Source organism: Melozone crissalis, unplaced genomic scaffold, assembly GCF_028551555.1.
Source record: "Melozone crissalis strain CALT ecotype California unplaced genomic scaffold, PUWL_Pcris_2 ptg000014l_1, whole genome shotgun sequence".
NCBI classification, from domain to species: domain Eukaryota; kingdom Metazoa; phylum Chordata; class Aves; order Passeriformes; family Passerellidae; genus Melozone; species Melozone crissalis.
This window is the reverse complement of record NW_026535792.1, coordinates 3,227,601-3,247,702: the sequence shown is the minus strand read 5'-3', so window position 1 is coordinate 3,247,702 and position 20,102 is coordinate 3,227,601. Positions and strand designations below refer to the sequence as shown.

General features: G+C 44.5%; 1 protein-coding gene across 1 annotated transcript in view; it reads right to left on the bottom strand.

Moving 5' to 3' along the window:
* Positions 1-20,102, bottom strand: part of ADAMTS17 (ADAM metallopeptidase with thrombospondin type 1 motif 17) — a 153,187-nt gene that overhangs the window by 117,367 nt on the left and 15,718 nt on the right. Inside the window, exons 4-7 of the mRNA XM_054272652.1 lie at positions 15,600-15,772; positions 7,034-7,117; positions 6,545-6,702; positions 469-512 (exon numbers count right to left, since the gene is read on the bottom strand). Coding sequence (XP_054128627.1) covers positions 469-512; positions 6,545-6,702; positions 7,034-7,117; positions 15,600-15,772 — 459 coding nt within the window. The remainder of the gene's footprint in view (positions 1-468; positions 513-6,544; positions 6,703-7,033; positions 7,118-15,599; positions 15,773-20,102) is intronic.

Below are 20,102 nucleotides of genomic sequence, written 5' to 3'. Positions count from 1 at the left end.
TAAAGGCAGTTAGGAAGTAGGAGGAGCAGGAGGCTGAAAAGAAGTTTTAACTTGGCTTTCCCACAATGAGGTATTCTTCTCCAGTGTCTGAGTGCCAGCTTGATCTGGGAATGTCACACAGGTTCTTACAATGAGAAATGCAGTCCTTAGCTAGCAAATTCTTGTTTGAGGTGAGAGAATTGAAAGGAACATTATACAGACACACCAAGAGGCAGCTTCTTCTGTATCCACTCCAAAGAAGCAGAAATACTCAAGAATAACTCCTGAACACAGAGACCTCCAGGGCTTAGGAGGGGTTAAAATTTAATGGCTTATTTATAGCTCATACTAATCCATATCTGCATCACAGAGGTACACAGAACAGCAAAACCAACATGACAGCAAACCAAGGAGTGAAATATTGCACAGAACACCCCTCTTAGCACAGAGGTGCCTATCAAAATCCCCTCCCCTGCCTCTTGCACTTACCCACAGTGTCACAAGGCTCGTCTTTGTGCACGCAGAAATCTGTCCTAGAAAGGAAAACAGAACAGAAGTGAAATGTATCCTGTGCCTCCAGAGCAGTGAGAAGCAGTGGTGCATGACTCACATATCATGGGTGTTGAGGTCTGGGATTTTGTAAGGCTGCTGTGCAGTGTACATGATGACAACATAGAAAGCAGCCCTGATTGCTACTGAGATTACAGAGAATTATGTAGATGATGGGGAGAATCAGCCCCATCATCAGACCTAAGATCAGCACCTAAACCAGCCCTGCCTCAGTCTGTGATGTCACATTTATTCCATAAATTAAAACTAAAGCTCCTTCCACAAGAGAATTGTAACAATAAGGAGCAGACACCCTGTGATGCACCCTGAAAGACAGTGGGAGTAGGAGATGTGTGAAGGCACAGAACTAATAATATGTACCCAGAAATTCTCAATTCTTCACTAGAATAGAAAAGAACATGAAAAAAGCAGGACTAAACAGAGAAAGACAGATGTTGACACAGAAGAAGAAGGAGAATTTCAGGATTTTCCTGGTAATGGGTAAATTGGCTTCAGCTAAACTTATTACGCTCAGATTTGCCACGTTATGGTTCAAATCCAACACGGAGAGGTTCAAGAGACTCCATTTGTTCCCCACATCTCATTAAGGCAGGAGAAGATACTACAGATGCCAGTGGCACCCATGAATCAGCCAGGGATCCATGGAGCTGTATTAAACAGAATAAAAGCCTTGAAGCTCACCACCAAAGCACTGACACTTCATGTGAGATTTGGTACATGAGGTTCCTCATGACAGAAAAACAAGCGTGTGTGTGGGGAAAAGTATTTTATAACTAAATTAATATCTTGAATGCATTTCAAGAAGCACTTAGGCCTAAACTTTTAGGAGCTCTCTTCACCAGGGTTGCTTTGCAGTGCAATCCACAAAGAAGAGGAGTTGCAGAGAAACATCACGTGTGCTAAAACATTTCAGAAGTTCTTTAAGCCAAGGGAAGCTGAGGAACTGTAGTCTCCATCACCTTGGCTTTTCTCACCCTGGGAGGAGGCAAGAGAATCCCATTGGTACATTTGGAGTGTGCCATTTGAAATGCCTGAATCCCCTTGGGGTTTAGAGTGTAAGTTTGGCCGGAGGAAGATCAAAAATACTTTGAGAAAGATAAATACTTAGAAAAAGAAAATACTTAGAAGAAATATAAAAATAGATAAATATTAAAAGTGCTCTTTCCTTGAAGAAAGTTATGAAACTAGGGTTTATAGGAAAAGAGATTTAAGGCCCAGGACTGTGGCTGATGAATCCAGACCCTCCACACCAAACTCCTTTGAAAGCCACAAATCAAGCTGTCAAGGGCTTGGAAGGAGAGCACAAAGAGCCATTCCCAGCTCTTGTTCAGCACACATTGAAAACCAACCACGCTTCAGTGCAGAAAAACCATAACAACCATCAAAGTGTTAAAAAAATCAGACAGAAACCAACCAAAAATCGGAAGCTACGACCACACACCAGTCCCAGCTTTCATTTTTCACTGCAGCCTGTGTCTCAACACCTTGGCATTGCAGCCTTCCCAAGGAAGACTAATGACAGTCTCCTGACGGAGCTGGCACCAGCGCGCCTGCTCGGCTTCCCAGAGCCAGCTTGACAGAGGTTTATTTAAGGACTTATTATGTTATATAAACTGCTAAATCAAACAGATGCTTTTCTTGTGACAACAGATAGCTGAACTATTAGTGGATGGCAGGAGGCCACAGCTAGGAAAGCCTTTCTCTCCCTGCAGAGCCTGTCCAGCCCTGCAAATAACGCACAGAATTTCTGCTGCTCGCGCTGTCCCACACCAAAAGGTGTCTGGCACTTTCTGGCAGCTCCACAGAGGAATTACCACCATGCCAGCAAATAAGGGGTCAGTAAATGATCCAGCACACCTTGCAGACTCTCCTACAGAGGTAGAACAACCATTGTGTGTGAAGAGAGTGCTGTGGTGTTGTTTGGTCAGGGAAAGGCTTGAAGCACATCAGCAGCAGAATTGGACATCGCTGGCAAATCAAGTAAAAAACCTGCTCAGCCCATCCTTAAAACTGTGATAAACACAAGACCAAGAGACTCCATCTTCTGTTCAAATACATGTACAAAAATGCTAGGATTTAAACCATCTGGACCATCGCAAATATTTTATCCCAAAACTCTGTGGCCAAACAGAAAAGCACATCCAGACCTTCAGTCACAAACCAGCTTGGTGGTTCTCAGTTCTGCTTCCAAAGGCAAGGGCACACCTCATCACAAAGCCCATGCTGAAACTCCTACAGTCCTTCCCTGGCAGCCAGAGGGAGAACACTGCATGGAAAGGTGATGAGAATGATCTGTCTCACCTGTGGCTCAGTGACACCTGTGATTTAAATGGCTCCACTGGCACCGGACACTGATCTGCTTTTAAAAAGGTTTCAGTCACAGGTGTCTCTCTGGCACATTTTTGAGCTCAACTGCATGAGTAATTTTGAAGTGACAGCTTGACATGACTGATACTATAATGACACTCAACAATGTAGGAAAGGTATTTTAATATTTATTGCATGTGCAAAGGTCTCTTACCACAGAGACACAGTCCTGTTAGCAGAATTTTTTACAGAGCTGTGTTGAAATAAAACTCTTACTGCAGGAGCTGCAGCTCAAGTCCAGCATCTGACCTTATCACACGAGGTCTTGGATAATCAACATTGAAATCACAGCTCTATCTGTGAACCAGTTTTACTCTTTACTTTTAGCCATTGACTGAATCAAGCAGGACACAAGTTTTGATCCTGTGACCTATGAAATTCTCAGTCATTATCATGGGTGGTACCCAGCAGAGGTCTCCACTAGCAGAGTACAACAATTCTCAAAAAATGACAACAATTTAGTTGTTTTGTTCAATAAAAACAGCCAAAAAAGCTCAAAACTCCTCCTACAGTCACTCTTCCATCTGGCTCCCACCAACTGGAAAAAAATACCTAACTGTGCTAAGCTGAACTCTGCAATTCAAGTGCTTCCTGTGAGAAAGAAGGACAGAAGTTGAACTGTGCAACAGGAATAAGAAGCATTCTGTTAAGTGGCCATTCCCAGCATCCTTCAAAGGACATCTTTCGATCAGTCTAACCCTGCAGGGTCATAAAGCTAAAGGACACAGGAAACTGGTACAGTGCAGAACCTGCCAAAATAAACTTTCCACATCCATAGGTACATTCAGCAGCACTATGTGCCCAGTTTCCTCCATGCACAGTGAATTCCTCCATTTGCCCATTTAATGGGAAGGCAAAGAGCTGGAGAAGTGTGGAAGGGAGGACCAGGCTGTAAATGGAACAACTACACCACTGTGTCAGGAAAAAACAAGTCTTTGCTTAAAGACAGCTCTGAATTCTGTTCCTGTCAGTGCTGGGACACTCTTTGCTCTGCTATCACATCACCTACAGTCTAATAGCTGACCCAAACACCTCCAGCCAGGAGCTGGGACAACATCAGTGTGCCTGAAGATTTCCCAGGAATGCAAAAGACAGAGGGATCAAGAGAGAGAATGTGTTTCAAATGAGACATGCTTCTAAAATCACTAAGACACAGATTCGGCAGATAGAAGTTATTCTTGTCAGCTGCCTGGTAAAATATGAAGTACACTATCCAAAGATGCCAGAGACTTGAATTTCTGCAAGTTCAAAACCAGAATCTGAATGAGGAAAGTCTGATGGTTATAGAGACACAACACTATATTCAGACATTCAGGGCTGTGGCAGATTATTCCCACTGTCTCACTTATTTACTGAGCTGGACAATGCATCTTATTCCACAGGCACAGTGTGTCCCTTACCTGGAACTCAGGTGGATACCTTAAATCCCACAAGAGGAATATTTGCCACCTACATAATCTACTTTTGCATACAAACGAGGGTATGGGAAACATCACTTAGAGGTGAAGTTTCAAAAGGCAAGAGTGCCTTGGTGTTTCAAATGAACCCAGCCAGACTGGAACCACAGGGATTTCTTCAGAACTTGACCCCAAAGAATCTGTTTCTAGTCCTCAAAGCAGCTGCAGCTGCTGAAAATTCAGCTTCTGCTTTTCCTGGCGCAATTGCTCGTGCTGGACATGCTGCTGCTCCCACTCCTCTGCCACTGGTCCATCTGTACAGTCTGGGGAGGGTCCAGGGACACACACACACACATTTCCAAAGGCAAGAGGAGAAAAATTCATTTCCCTGACACAGGCATGGGGCTGCTGGCCCACAAGTCCTCCAAGCAATGCAGCATGCTCCATGCACAGAAGCAGGATGGGTTAAGGATGACAGGACAAGCAAGAAGGGAGGAAAGACTCCAAGTGCACACTGATGATCTCTCCAGCAGCCAAAATGCTGCTGCTGTGCACAGCCATGTGCTGCTCCCTGGCCTGAGCCTTCTCACCACAGCTGAATCTGGTTTCTAACCCAACCAAACCTGAACTTTCCCAGCTATTCCCACTGCAAAACCCTGCAAATCCACTGAACAATTCCTCCTACCAATTCTTTTACAGTTCTTCCTCAGAAGCCTGAGTCCAGCTCATTTAGCCTGACATTAAGCATTCAGTTTTGAGAGCAGCAGAGATGAAATGCTCTGCTCATTCCCCCCACCCTGTGCTCAGAGCCCATCAGAAGAGATTCCCTCTGCCTCACTTGTCATGCAGGACAACTGGATACCCAGATGAGGTTAACAAAAATGTTAGTTATTTATTTAGGCCCTGATCCAGTGGAGCACATGCTTAACTACAACCAGGATGTGCAGCCAGTTGACTTCAAAGGAACTATTCCCCCTGTCTAAACTGTTAAATATCTGCACAAGTGCCTGGTGCACTGCAGTGAATACAGAGGAGGGAGCAGGGTCTGGGGGAGCTGCACACACGTCTGGGGATGAGATTGCTCAGGAACTTGGCTGGCCTCTGGCCTCATGCCCTGCTCACCAGCTCTTGCACTGAACACTCACCAGAATCCCATGGACAGTTTGCAGTGGGGCTGTTAACACAAATCTAACACTGGAGATTATTGCAATCAGGATGGCAGTTTATACAAAAACATGTATTTCTACTTAAATTGTTGGCAGAGAAAAGAAGTGAAAGAGGTGAGTAATATTGAACTGCAATACAGATATTTCCTGTCTCAAACTGGGGGACAAGGGGGTAGGAAGTAGTGTTTTTCTAGCACCATTACACCATAATTTTGTGCTCACTTTCATTATTCAGAGATCACTTCTGTAAAAATTAATATTTTTACATCTTAAAGGATGCAAAAAACTTAAAACACCATGAATGTGCTGTTCAGAATTTGTAGTAACTGTGAGGAACATGGGACATGCATTGTATTGTGAAGTTGAGCTCAGATAGTTAGAGGAAAAAAGATTGCTGTCCCTAAACACCCTTTTTCTTGCTTTATCTGATGTGTTTGACAGATCAGTAAGTTCAGAATTACAAAGTGCAAAGAATTTTGATCAAATATTTCTGTAAAGATCATTTCACATCTGAAATAAATGGATGAGTTTTCAAATACACAAACCAATCAGGAATGACACCCCTTCTCTATTTCAGTTGTGATAGAGGAGAGTTGTTAAAGTGGTTATTTCCTTGGGCAAAAAGAGAGAAAACTGATTTCCCTCTTTCTTTAGGAGATAACTCCCTGCCCACTGCTGCCACACTCTCTGCTCAGCTGATTCACCCCTAACTGCACACAGAGCCCCTGAGCTCAGCTGTGTTCAGTTCCACACCTTCCTTCTCCTAGGAAGGAGGGCTCCAAAACCTCCCCTGTTTTTTCCACCCCTACCAGCTGGGGTGAGGAAAAAGCCTCCCTGTGCTACAGCCACGTGCTGACCCTGACTGTGACACCTTGGCTCAAGGGGAGAGACGCTTTGGTACAACCTTGTTAAGAATGCACAAAAACAACACAGAGCACTTTCACCTGAGCCACCTGAGCAGCAAATGTAACATCATCTTCTTAGATTTCTGCCTGACAGCTAACCCCATCACTGACCATGGGCATTACTGGCTGTGACAAACTGATAAACCAGACCTTCCCATACCTGGTCACAAAAACAGCAGCATCCACAGGAGGGGTGTCATCCCTGGCACCAGGAACCTGGTTGTTACCAAGGTATTTTGCCCCACCATATTCTTCATTTTGCCACTGACAGAAGCTCTCCAGAGATCTCTCTCCATGATGCCCGATGGACAACTTTGTCTTTGGGGAAAAAAAAATAAAAATATATATATATATATAAGGAGAAATTATTATCCCCAGTCTTTAGATAAAGCATCAGACCTCTCTGTAACACCTAACTTCATACTGGTTTGCAGCTACAAGCAGACAGCTTTACCAGGAAGGATAAATAAAAGGATTCTGGCTCCTTTCACTCCCACAGCCCCTGTACTTCCCACCTTTAACGCTGCCTGGTAAAGTGGAACAGGCAACTCCTCAGAGATTGTGATGCTGAGGCCCCACATCCCCCTCCCAGCCTGTGGGACAGCACAGAGCAGTTCCAGGAGCAGGGCAGAAAGGGGCTGGGACTCACAGGGCGACTGTGGAGCAGGACTAGCTTGGTCACTCGAATGTTCACTTTAATTCCCAGGCTTTGATGCTGGAACATGTTGTACACCTGTCAAAAAGCAAAGAAAACATCCAAAGCTTGTTAGTAGAAATATCAAGACCTAGTACTAGTAGAAGAAACTAATTGTGACTAAAGTTAGACATTTCTCCTTATAAAAATTTACACAAAAGCTCCCCCCACATGGATTGTGCTACTACACTCAATAAAATTAAGAATATTTAAGAGTTGCTGTGAAAAGGAGAAAAATATTCCAAAGGAGTTCTAAAGATAAAGTCTTATGAACATGGACATACGTTATGAAGCATTCAACTACCATGGATCTTCAGCATTTAAATATCAGAGATATCTGAATGCAAGATGAAATAATGGTGTGTTTTAGACTTCAGGAAATAGAATGGAAAAGCAATTTCCCTCTGTTATTTTCATATCTTATATAAGAGAATAGTAATAAGGCAGCACATAATGACACAAGCCTCAGGAAATACAAAAATAGCACCGGAAACTACCTTACTACTTTCTCCAGATTTTGCATTCCAGCTCAGATACTTCACCTCATTTTTATAGGTTAGAACATAAGATTTTAATTGATCCCAGGATTCTATTCCACCCGTTTCTCAGTGTACAAATGTTTTAACTAGACAGTATCAAAAAAGGTGAGGGCAGGGTTTATTTCAAAAGGTGTAAAAGGCCACATAAAAGGCCTTGGGTGAATATTGCATCCCCTACTTGGTCAAAAAAACCAAAATCAAGACCAGTGAAGTGAGACTCCTGACAAATGAGAGGCAGGTCTGGCCCCAGGTAAGCAATATTCCTTGCTCACTGCTCCTTTGGCTACAAGCATCACCCAGGCTTAGAAACTTCCTACAGCAAACCCGAGACACGAGCACATCTTGCACATCATGCTTTCAACGCTTGGTATTTTTCCTATTTGTGCAAATGCTCAGGAATGCGCTCAGTGGAAGAAGCTCTCCAGTGTTTGGGGTTGGATTTAAGCACACACATAAATGTTTCCTACACTTTAGGCACAGATTGCAAGACAGAGCTACTCAGTGTTTGACCCAGTGACCTTCAGCTGAGCACAAGGAGCCATTTCTCCACCCTGGGGCTGGTGTACAAGTGCACACAAGGGCTGGCACTATGTGCTCAGCCTGGGGATGTGCTGGGAGAGCACTTCAGGCCTCTCTCGACAGACCTGGCAGGGATAAACTTGACATTTGCACAGAAGGGCTCTGACAGATGACCCCTGTGTAAGTGGAGGCCTGCTGCACCACTACAGAGGCTGACAAACACTCCCTGGGATGGATGGATGGATGGATGGATGGATGGATGATGGAGGGATGGAGGGATGGATGGATGGATGGATGGATGATGGAGGGATGGAGGGATGGAGGGATGGATGGATCTTTGGTTTCCCAGCTCCCCACTAGCTCTGGCCATCCCATGAGTTCTCACTCATGACATGAGAATAATCCCAGCAAACAGGTCCTTATCCCTGAGCCTGCTGGGTGCTGGGGCTTGGCTTCCCATCAGAGCAGCCAAGCTGCCTCCAGAGCCAGCAAGGACAAATCCAAACACCACTGATTCCAAAGGCTGTTTGCCCTGGCAAAACTTGCCCACCAAGCACGAGCTGCTAGACAGTTCAGGATGGCATCTTGAAAGCTGCCAGCCCTTCCTCCTTTTCTCTTGTGCTCTCTATCCCAAAGATAACTCTGACTGCACTTTTATTCCCATCCACCAGTGATATCAGCAGCAATTGGACACTAAACCAAAAAAAAAAGTCCCTGGGAGTGCAAGAGGCTCCACTTTGCTTGTTTATTCAAGCTTTGTTTGCTTATTTTCTTAAATGAAGGCCAAAGGAGCCCCAGGCTGATGGTATTGCCTTGAAGGAACATTAACCTTTCCCTCTGAGAGGGAGATCACTTAACAGTAACAGGCAATGCACACGTCACTTGGAGAAAATTTAATCTGCCAATTAAAATAATTTGTATACAGAGAAAAAAAAAAGATAAATTAAAACAACACCTTCCCCTCACCTCATCTTTACTCCTGCATTCCTGACTCCTTCCCCCTCACCCAGAGCCAGGCAGGTGGATGGGGAATGGGAACTGTCCTCTGGAACAGCTCTCTCTGCTGCTCCCTCCTCACACTTTTGCCCTGCTGCAGGATGGATCCTCTCCATGGGCTGCAGTTCCCATCAGGAGATCCTGCTCCAGCACAGGCTCCTCTCCTCAGGTCACAGTGCTGGGCACAGCCACCTGCCCCACCATGGTCTCCCCTCAGGCTGGAGGGCACCTCTGCTCCAGCACCTGGAGCTCCTCATCCTCCTGCTCTCACCTGGGTTTTTCCCCCACTTTTTTCCACCATTCAGCTTTTTCCTCCTCTTTTGAAGACATTTTCAGAGGCCTCCCCAGCTCTCCTGCCAGGCTGTGCTGTGCCCTGTGGGGAGGGCTGGGAGCATCCATGTCCAGCACGGGGCAGCTCTAGGTCTCAGCCCCATCCAGCACTGTCCTTTCAGAGGGAAACTTCTCTCAGATCATGGGCTTTAGGGCTAGAAGGAACCCCATGGAGAAGGCAAAGAGACTTTTAAATGACTTGATAAAAGAATATGAGCCTGACACAGCTCAGGTTGTTCCCAGCTGGATTTAAAGCAGGCTGTGCCAGGTAGGTTGTGCCCAGAGGAAGCATCATCACAGGATCCAGCTGAATTTAAAATAAATAATTCAAATACATAGGTCTTTCCTGCTAAGAATGGAATTCCATCATGGCAGCAAGAACCTTCTGCCTTTCTCACCCAGCCAACAAGAAAACCAAACCCAGAGACTCAGTGTGTCTGAGCTGTTCCACACCACATCCAAGTGTCCACCTGCAGCACGTGCCAGGTTGGGTGGTGGGATAACTGGTACCAGGCCATGAGGAATGGGATTTCCCACTGCAGATGTTCTCAAGATTTCCTGCTGCACAGACAGAGAGACTGACTCACAGACACCTCCCTGCCCACTCCCAACACCATGGGCCACCCTTCCTCAAGCCTGCAATTGCATCACACCCTTCAGGCTGCTGTGACTGCTTCCAACAGGGGAAAAGTAAAAATATTTGGGTGGTTTAGGACCTTTTAATAAAATAAGGCAGCTGGGAAGAGAAGTGTCAGCTGCATGAAACTCTGCCATGGATGCAAAGGTTACTTGTTTAGGACATCACCACAAGTGGCAGAAAGCAGCTTGGATGGAAAAGAAATGGAGGCTCTGGATCACTGGGATGAAAGGAAGGGATGGGAAAAGTGGTCAATGTGACTGAAGTGTTGTGGGTGCCCTGCTGCAGGGGAGCTTCTTCACTTCTGTACTGACTTCTCTGTGAGGAGCCATCAGAAGTAGGGTGAGCTCTGGAAACAGGAGATATGGTAAAGAACCACACAAAACAGACAGAAAAAATGGCAGGGGAAGTGCAGTAGAACAAGAAGAGAATAAAGCCTGTCTCTGGCATCTCCCCCCTCACCTGCATTTCTCTGACAGAGCTTTACTGTACAGAATGCCCTAAAGAAAACAGGAAAGCTTCAAGGCTGGACCATCCTCCTCTGTTTGCATTCCTCCTGCCTTTCCTTCTCCTCTCAGCTCTGACATGGAAGGGGCAGAACAAATGCAGTTCTGGCATAAGCTGTGCAGGCCTGCCCCAGCACGCACAAAGCAAACACAGACAACATAAGGAATTGGGCTCAGAGAGGAACTAAACTACATCATTTTAATTTTTTTTTTAATTCTCAAGAGCTTCCTCTGCAGGTGGACGGTGGGAGGGAGACGTGTGTGTTTCAGATGTTTTGGAGTTTAGAACAGCAACCCTGAGGGTAAATTGACTTTTTTTCCCTTTTTTCTTCCCTGAGCACTGCACTCAAGCAGGAGCCTTCCCATTGCCTTGGCTGCTGGTTGAGGTTTGGACAGCAGAAGCCTTAGTCAGGTTACTGAGGTTGTCTTTCTCTTGTTTTGAAAAGTGCTATAGGATTTCTAACACCCACGTAAAGCCAAGCTTTCAAATTACTCCTTTAAACATTATGAAAAAGAACATATTCATAGCTCTTTATAAGATACAGTTGACATAACTCCTTCTCCTGGGGCTGCTGGAGCAAAAAGAGAAATCTGTAGACAGTGATGAAACACTCAGATCCTTTTCCCTTATGTTCCCTTATGTCCCTGCTCTCATCATGAAAATTCCAGACCAAGGTAAGGGAGCTGATTATCAGTGGCAGCTCTGAAGCCTTTATGTGCCAGCCCCCAAGAGCACAGACATATAAATCCATCAATGCAAGCATGATAAAAATTATTTTATCTGCTTTTTTAACATAAAAAAACCCTCACAGGGGAAATCCAAAATGAAAAACAATCTGTGGAGCGTAAAATCAGGCTTCAGAGAGTAAAACAGTATCATTCCTAAAGAACAACATAAGAATTTTCCCTCTTAATGACATCCAAAAGATCACTAACTTCAAGTTCCTGCTTGCTGCTGCAAAGAGCTTCCACAGTAATCTCATGGCTTAGCAACAGCTGCAGGAGAACTGACACACACTGCAGAAACTCTCCCTCCACACTGCACTCTTAGGGAAAAAGGCAAGCTCCAAACCAAGCCACAATTGTAATTTATTGCAAAACCCAAAAAAATACACTTAGGGGACAAAAAAAACCAAACCCAAACCAACCCATTTTTTTTTTAGGTTTTCAAACCCATAGAAAGCAGCTGTTAAACGACTGTGTTGTGGTCTTGGAAATTCAGAAATTCAGACGTCTCTGTCTCCAAATGCTCTGAGGGTCAGTCTGGGTGGGACTGGGTTTGCAAAGTCAGCTCTGCACTCTGCAAGGAGCCAACATCCACAACTCCCTGCTCAGGGCCTGCCTGGAAACAGCCACTCCTCATCCTCAGCCACACAACAGCCAGGGACAGGACTTTCCAAAGGCTCTCATCCCCATTTATCACTACTTGAACCAGTTATCTCCAGAACCAGAAAGCTGAAAACCTAAACCATGAAAACCAGACACAGCAGAGACCAGTGCAGTTCCTAGACTCTCCTTTTTCGTTTACTGGTCACTTCTTTCAGATGAAAAGCAACCACAAGAGCAAATAAAAGCACAGAACTCCTGCAAGAACAGAACATCCACCCTCACAGCTCCATATGGATGAAATGCACTGAGAAATTAGCTGCCAGATGCAGACCAGCAGAATGGGTGAGCAAAATAAGCATGTTTTAAAGCTGGATTTACCACAAAGGCACTTGGGAATGGAATTCAGAGGAAGTTCTGAACAATGGTCACTACAGAAGGAGGACATGAACAGGAGATGCTCTCAAGCCAAAGGTGAGACAAGAACTGGAATGCAAACACTGCAACAAAGCTCAGTAACAAGGGAGTTTAACCTAGAAAAAGAGATCAGCGCCTATATCTAAGTAGGTGGTTTTGCATCCCCACAGCTCTCCTGGTATTTCTCTCCCTGTCCATGTTCTTCCTTTCCTCACTGCCTGGCTAAGGCTGCAGCTGTGCATGGTGGCATTTGACAACAACTTCAGCACCTGTTTGGAAAATAGTGCTGAATCAAACACCTTGCCAGAAAACAAGAAAAGATTTCTTTTTAGCAGTGGTGACTTGAAAAAAGCCAACTCAAATCCCTGGAGCCCTACTTGTTCCTACTCATACATTACAGAGCACCTTAGAGGGAAATTCTTCCATGATCTTAGAAAAACCTGTCTTATAATTTCAAGCATTAGTTTAGTAAATGGAAGAGCCTGCTCCTCTACAGCGACATTCACAAAAAACAAGTACTTTGAATGTGAATCCACTCTCTGTTCACAGGCATGGAACTACAGAATAACATTAAAAACAGCATTTGCTACATGAAGTGCTACCTGTTATTTCTAGGTTCCAAAATAGGTTTGCTGTGCTTTTAAGCTGTTATTCTAGAAGAGGGTGGTGGGGGTTTTTCCTCAAAGATTCTCATTTACCAAGGGAGCAATAAACCCATATTTTGTAATGCTGACTTTTTCCCCCTTCAGAAATTCTTGTAACATAAATAGATATTAAATACTTTAAGGCAGATCACTTTATTTAAAATGTCTATAAATATAAAATGCATTAATAAGACCTCTTAATGCTTGTTTTGTGGTTTGACAGTAAACGTAATGGCTTACAGAGAGGAGTTAAGTTAATATACCCCTGACCAGTAATGTTCTATTTGCTTAAATGCAAGCACCCAAGCCAAAATTAACATTCTGGTTTCTTTTAGAGGCAGCCTGCCATCCTGCAGTATAGCTGAATAAGCACTGCCTAATATCATGGGGCAAATCCTGTCCCCCAGCTAACAGACACCCAAGGCTGACAGAAACAAAGATCCCAAAGAGCCAAGAGCTTGGCTTAAGGCCTCCCCAAACCTCATGATTATCTCTCTGAAATACATTTTTCTGAATTATCCTTCAGCTTCTTTTCCTGGGATGAAGGTCAGCTTTCATTACACAAATGTAACATCAAAATCTTCCTTTGATTCCCTGACTTCCACCTGGTTTCATCACCACAGAATAAAGGATTTATGCAGTGATGCCATCCATGTGTTTGCCTATCCTTATTCCTCTCTATCTTTTGGTCTTGCAGTGACTCTCAAGCCTTCCTTCAAACCTGAAAAATGTTCCTCAGAGCGTGGGAATGTAGGTGGCAGAGGGAGAGACCCTCCCATTGCCCTGCGAAGGCTGAAGAGCTGAAACATGAATTCAAATCCTATCAGACATCAGAAAAACCTCACAGCAGTGAACCCCCTGGAGCAATGACTTAACAGTGGGAAGCATTTCAGCTGGACCTTGCACCTGAGGAGATGTCACATGAACGTGTTCCTCATCCAAGAGTCCTCTCCATGTGCTCTCTCTGGTGTCCAATAAAGGGGTGAGCTCACCCTACAGCATCAGAACCCAGCTTAAAAGCCCATCAGCCTAATCCATAGGAAACTAACCTTCAAGATTTGTTTAATAAATGGGTTTAGAGAAGCCAGCCCATCTCTGAGCACCTCCCCACACAGATTTATTCACACCTGGCAAGCTGATGTTGCTGAGATGTTCTGCAGCACCTCAGCCTGGACAGACATCATTCAAAGACCTACAGCCACCTTTTGTTTAGGACTTGGCCCATCAGTCTGTTCATCCCTAACAATCTTCACAGGCTGAAAAAGCTGCACAACACAGACATCCCCAATGGCCACAGTGAAATCATTGACCTGCTGGCATGAGGGTCATCAAAAGTTACTGCAGAGCCACAGTGGAGCCCCATCAAGGGACAACTCTGAGAGTACACTGGGAGGCCAAACAAAAGGGAGAGGAAGGGACATAGAAAAGCAGCTCATTAATGGAAAAGACTAATCAAACTCCCTACTCAGTCAGCCTCCAGGAGGGCTCCCTCACACCACTGCTTGATGAAGGAACACAAGACCTCTTAAAAAGCTGTTGTTCCATAGCTGGTTTATGCTGAGCATCCATCTCTTCAGTGGAAGCATGACCAGGCAATTACTGCTCAGGACTGTTATTTTTTCCCAAGCCAATTTGCTGCTCATAAACACCAGCAGAGGCACAGTGAGGAGAATGAGCTGTTCCTGGATATTACAATAGCATGGGCAAAGGAACATGAGCTTCCTCCAAGACTTTCTTGTGCAAATGCCTCTGCAAGGACCCCTGCAGCCTCTGAGCAGAGTTTTCCATGTCTACATCCAATTTAGCCATTACCTCCTTAGTGGCACTGCCAACAGCTGAGTGAGCATTCCCTGTGGGAGGCTTTGTGTTCCCTTATCAGCTGAGCCAGAAGGCCCCACTACAGGGACAGCTCACAAATTAACACCCACACTTCCCAAGAGCCTGCAATTTCCAAAGATTCCCCTCACTCCAAAATATATCCCTAGGATTTCTAGAATGATTTTCAAGCCCAATTCCATCAACAACTCATAGGTATGATCAACACCACTTCATGCAACCCTGGGTGAAAAGAATGGGATCAGCCAGCAGTTTGGTCACAAGTTTTCTACATTCATATTTTCTACAAGGGAAGCAGCCATTTTCATTATGTAAAAATTAGAGATAAAAATCATTCTGGACTTAAAGCCAGGTCTTCTGCTGGAAATCAATATGACTGCTGGCTTTAACTACCTAGAACAATGAGCCATATCTCTTCTGAGACAGGTGTGGCACAGGAATCTTTAGGAACCCAAGAAACATGTCAGACAAGACACTGCTCCAAGGTAAATCACAGCAGCACCAAAAGCCTGGTGGAAAACACCACTCCTGAACCACTATTTCCTATGTGAAAACTTACATTTTCAGTTTTGAAAAATGGGTTTTTATTGTGGCAAATACCAGGAATAACACAAGTGGAGAAGAGGCACATAACACAAGAAAACCAAAACCTTTTCTCATACCCAAAGGTCAAACCAGTCCTTGATTTCTGCTGCCAAGTCAGCTTTATTCTACCCTGGATATGTCCTGCTTACTCTTGTTTCTTCTTTGGAAAGTAAAATGCCTACTTACCATATTCATAACAGTGAGGATGAACCTTTGGGCAGCCTCAGCTCCGTGGTACTGCACCATGTCAGCATCTGCCACCACCAGCGTCTCCACCGTGTACTCGCTGGTGAGGCGGATTGCGTTCCTCCGCTCCCGCCAGTCGCTCGTGGCCTTCACCTTCTTCTGCCTCTTCTTTTCTGAAAGGTCAAAGTGCCTTTTAAGGCTGGCAGATCATAACAAAACACTCCCAGCCTTTTCACCAAACACCCTGGTGTGTATTCAGGTTGTATCAACTTTTAAATTGAAGTGTTCTTGGCTGGTTAAAGAAGAGGTTGCATTGCAGGTACACCTGTGCCCCTGGGTGCAGAGAGCAGCAGATGATGTGAAAAGAGGGAAGAGAATGGGAAAAAACATAAGTTCAGGAAAAAGAAAAAATTAACTAATTCAAATAAAAATGTTACAGAAAAGTTAAACTTTCCTTCCTACCAACTAAAGGACTGATGTATTAATAACTTGTCTTCTTCTAAGCTGAAAGGTGAACTGTGTTTCACAGGCAGATGTGCAAAGCAACTGAGCCATGACCAAAGGAGAAATTAAGTTCAGATATGAATTCAAACCTGCTCATTTCACTGCAGCCACAAAACTGTGTTCATGTTTTAAATTGCAAAAAGAAAGAAGCAAATGAAGTAATTAAAAGAAATTTATTCTTGCAATAAGAAACAGACTTCTAAGATTCACTGAAATGATCTCTGCCTACTGCCTGTGACATACTATGGATACTGACACTGCTATTACTATTGATTTTTTCCCGTGGAAAAGGGAACAGAACACGAGTCCTGAAACAGCACAAACACAACATTCAGTGCAAAACTGACATGGGACAGAGCCTAATGGATGGTCAGACAAATCCCTCTTATGTCACACAACACGTGCTGCTCATTCCCCAGAGCAGAGAATCACTTTTTAATTTTCTCTAGATTTACCCTGAGACCTTCTCTGAGCAAAGCAGCAGCCAGAGCTGAGCTGGTGTTCGCTGATCCTGATTTTCCACAGCCTGTTTACCAGCTCCCTGACATAATTCAGCTCGAATTTCCCTTCTTTCCCAGATCATCAGCTTTTCCTGACTGACCCTCCTGCATTCAGGGTGACAAACCCCATCAGCTGCAAGCCCCCCAAAGCCCACCTGAAATGGACTCCCTGCCTTCACCCATTCATGCATTTTCTGCCTTGTCAATATGCACATTTCACCACGTCCATCCCATCACCTCATTCCTGGCTTTCTTCAGTCATCCAGTACAATTCTGCACGTGCTTTTCTGCCCAAGGCATCAACTGTCAACACTTGGTACATATTTTAAACTGAGAAAACAACCATGAAATTTGATTTTTTTTAAAGAGAGTTTGAAAATATCCCCCTGGGTTGAAAGAGACAGACAGGACTCTATGGACAAGAAAAAAAAATGAAAATGGGGGGGGGTGATCATAAATTATGGAAGCTGCATGCCAGCAGCAAAGATGAAAATAACCAAGTTTCAAGGCTTGTTTTCACATGGGCTGCAGGACAGCAACAGAAAAAGTGCACAATCATGGCAAAGCTGCCCCAGAGCAGAGGATCTCTATAATAAAAATAAAATAAATAAAATTTAAAATATTGAAATACAAGAAAGAGCAAGAAAGAAGGAGAGCTGAGGCACCTGTGATTTGCCAACTATGAGATGGAGATGATTTCAAACTCCTGTGGAACAGCTCAAATGTTTGTGTGTTACTTTATTTCTTTCATTCTATTCATTTCCCATCCCTCCCTCTGCACAGCAGCACATCTTTAGCTACAGGTAGTCAACATTATCATTTAAATACCAAAGAGAAATCAAAGTAAAAAGAAAAGGTGAATTATTTCAGTAAAAACACTGACATTTTGGGTCTTACTGCTATCAAACAAAATCTTCCTGAAAACAGCAGCATTTCCCCATCAAATTCTTGCTTTGGCAATCCCCTAATAAATGTTTCCAGGTGGTACAAATCTCACACTTGTAGAGAAGTTCTTATAGAGGGTCTAAGCCTTGATTCAGCTAAGTCTTGGCCTGGCATTGAATGAGCTGTGTAAAAAAGTTTAAGTGGAACAAAAAAATTGGATTTCTCTGGTTTTTCCCTTAAAAATCTCTTTTTTTGGTGGAAAAGAAGACATTTGTGTGAGAGGAGGAACTGACTCTGCTGGACTGGAGCTCACTCTGGGGAGAAGAGGCCAAGCCATGGTCATTTGCCAGTGTGGTCCCTCCTCCAGGGGCAGGTGAAGGAATTGGCACCTCTGCAGCAGAACAAAACTCTGCAAGCTGTGACTCCTGGAGAGCGGCAGCCAAAGGGGCTCCTGGCAGAGGGCTGGGCAGCCTTGCTTCGCACACGGCCTCTGGGCCCCCTTTCCCCTGTGGGCTGGCTGCTGTCCACAGAGGGGCTGGGATTGGAGGATGTGTGGGGAAAACCAGCACCCCACAGGCTGCCTGGAAACGCAGCCAGACAGGAGAATCCAGGCTCCTGCTCTTACCCTCCCCTTCACACTGCCCAAGTGTAATTTACCTGCACCTAAAACAGACAACAGGACTGGAGGGAGCCCACAAAGAGCTCAGGAGGTCACTGCTGCACCCTCCACAACAGGCACAGCAGCACCAGCTGCTTAAAAAAATAGAGGTTGTTCCAGTTTGTAGCTCCTCCATAGGGTAAATCGTTTTGTCATTTCTGTCCACTTTCACAGTAGTCTCTCTTTGCATCCTCCTGCCTACAACAAATGCAATAATTTTCCAGAATAATCAAGCACAATGGAGAAAAGAAGGCATTTGCATGGCTGAACCACAACAAAGAGAAAGGAAATGCATGTCCTGTATCACAGATGTTTGATGAAGAGAAAGATCCAAAACCAGCAGAAAAAATCCTCATTAAGTGCACTTGCAGCTCATACCTGAAACTGAGTGAATTTTATGGAGGTATCCAAAAAATAAAAATACCCCATCTCCAGAGCCTCATTTCAGAAACAAGCCAGCACAGAGAAGTCTCATTCCTGCCCTGCAAGATTTATGGACCATGGGCAGAGAATCCCTCCATGAGTACATGAAACCCCAAACTAAAATAAACATCAGCCATTAAACCAAGGATTAAATGCTTGGTGGATTCTTTATTTGAACAAACTGATGTTACAAATTTTGTGGTGCAGATGTCAAGTGTTAGTGTGAAGGCATAAGGGGCCATAAACCACGGGCAGGAGCTGTCAGAGGAGTTTACATTGCAGGGAGCACACAGCACATGATTTTAGGAGTCAGGTGTTCCCTGCTTAAGAGGTCAGAGAATTTAGTATGAAATATGAGCTGAAACAGTCAATCCACAACACAGCATGTACATGCTGCAGGTGACTGGGCACAGGGGACATTACTCTTTGGGCACTCACTCTGACAGTGTGTTATACAGTCTATTGGACTAAAAAATCCACAAAATTCAGGACTGTGAGGTGAAGGGAGAAGGGTGAAACAGCCCCAGATCCTCAGCAAAAAATGGCTGTGACACTGCACAAGTTCATTAGGTGACTTTCATTTACCCTTGCCTGCTCACCGCCTTCCAAGCCACATGATCACACCACGTCCTGCAGGCTTGGAAGTCTCCCTCAGAATGGGAAGCAGCAGAGTCCCCACTGTGATCAGAAGCACAACAAGGCTCTTCTGAGGCCTCTGTAGAAAACTCCTGACGTTCAGTGCTTTTTATGGCAACTCAACAGATGTGCAATTCCAGAGCAACCGCCCCAAATGACCTTTTCCTATTACACACCAAAAGCACTGTCTAGCACTGTCTGGCTTTTGGCAGATTCTTGCTGTAAGTGCAGAGTCCTTTCCTGTTCCTCCTACCTCCCTTCCAACTGTATTTCCCAGACTCATCTAAAAGCAACATCTTCTCCTACAGCCTTCCACTATTTTTCCTGCCTAATCTTTCCCTTTGTAATTTTAGCTACCTCATTCTTGTCAAACCCACTGACGGTTTCTGGATGCTGTTCAACAAAAGCCACAAATAAAAGTTAAACTGCAGAATCCTTTCTGCAAGGCCAGATTTCTCCTTAGAAGCTCTTTTCTATTGCTGCCTTTAAAACCCTCTCCAGCTCTTCCTCAGGAGCCCTTTGCTCCCTTCCCTGCTCCCATGACCCCTTTAACATCTCCCCATACCCTTGATGGAGGGCAAGCTCTGTTTTACCATGTCCTGTTATTTCAGCAGCATAAAAAAGAAGAGAGGGCATCCAAGTGGGGCAAACAGCTAAAATTAATTCTCCCTAAGCCCCAGGAGTTTCCAGAGAACCTCTGACTGGTACTCACATTAGGCAGGTTTTATTAGCTTCACCTAAAAGTAAAAATCATCACCTCTCCAAAGCAAAACAGAAAGAAAAGGGAGATCCTGCACACAAACCAAGCCTAGAAATTACAGAAAGTAAGTCCTTGAGGTGTATTCTTACCACTCAATCTAAAACCCTGTGTCACTGCTGAATTATCAGAGGGACAGG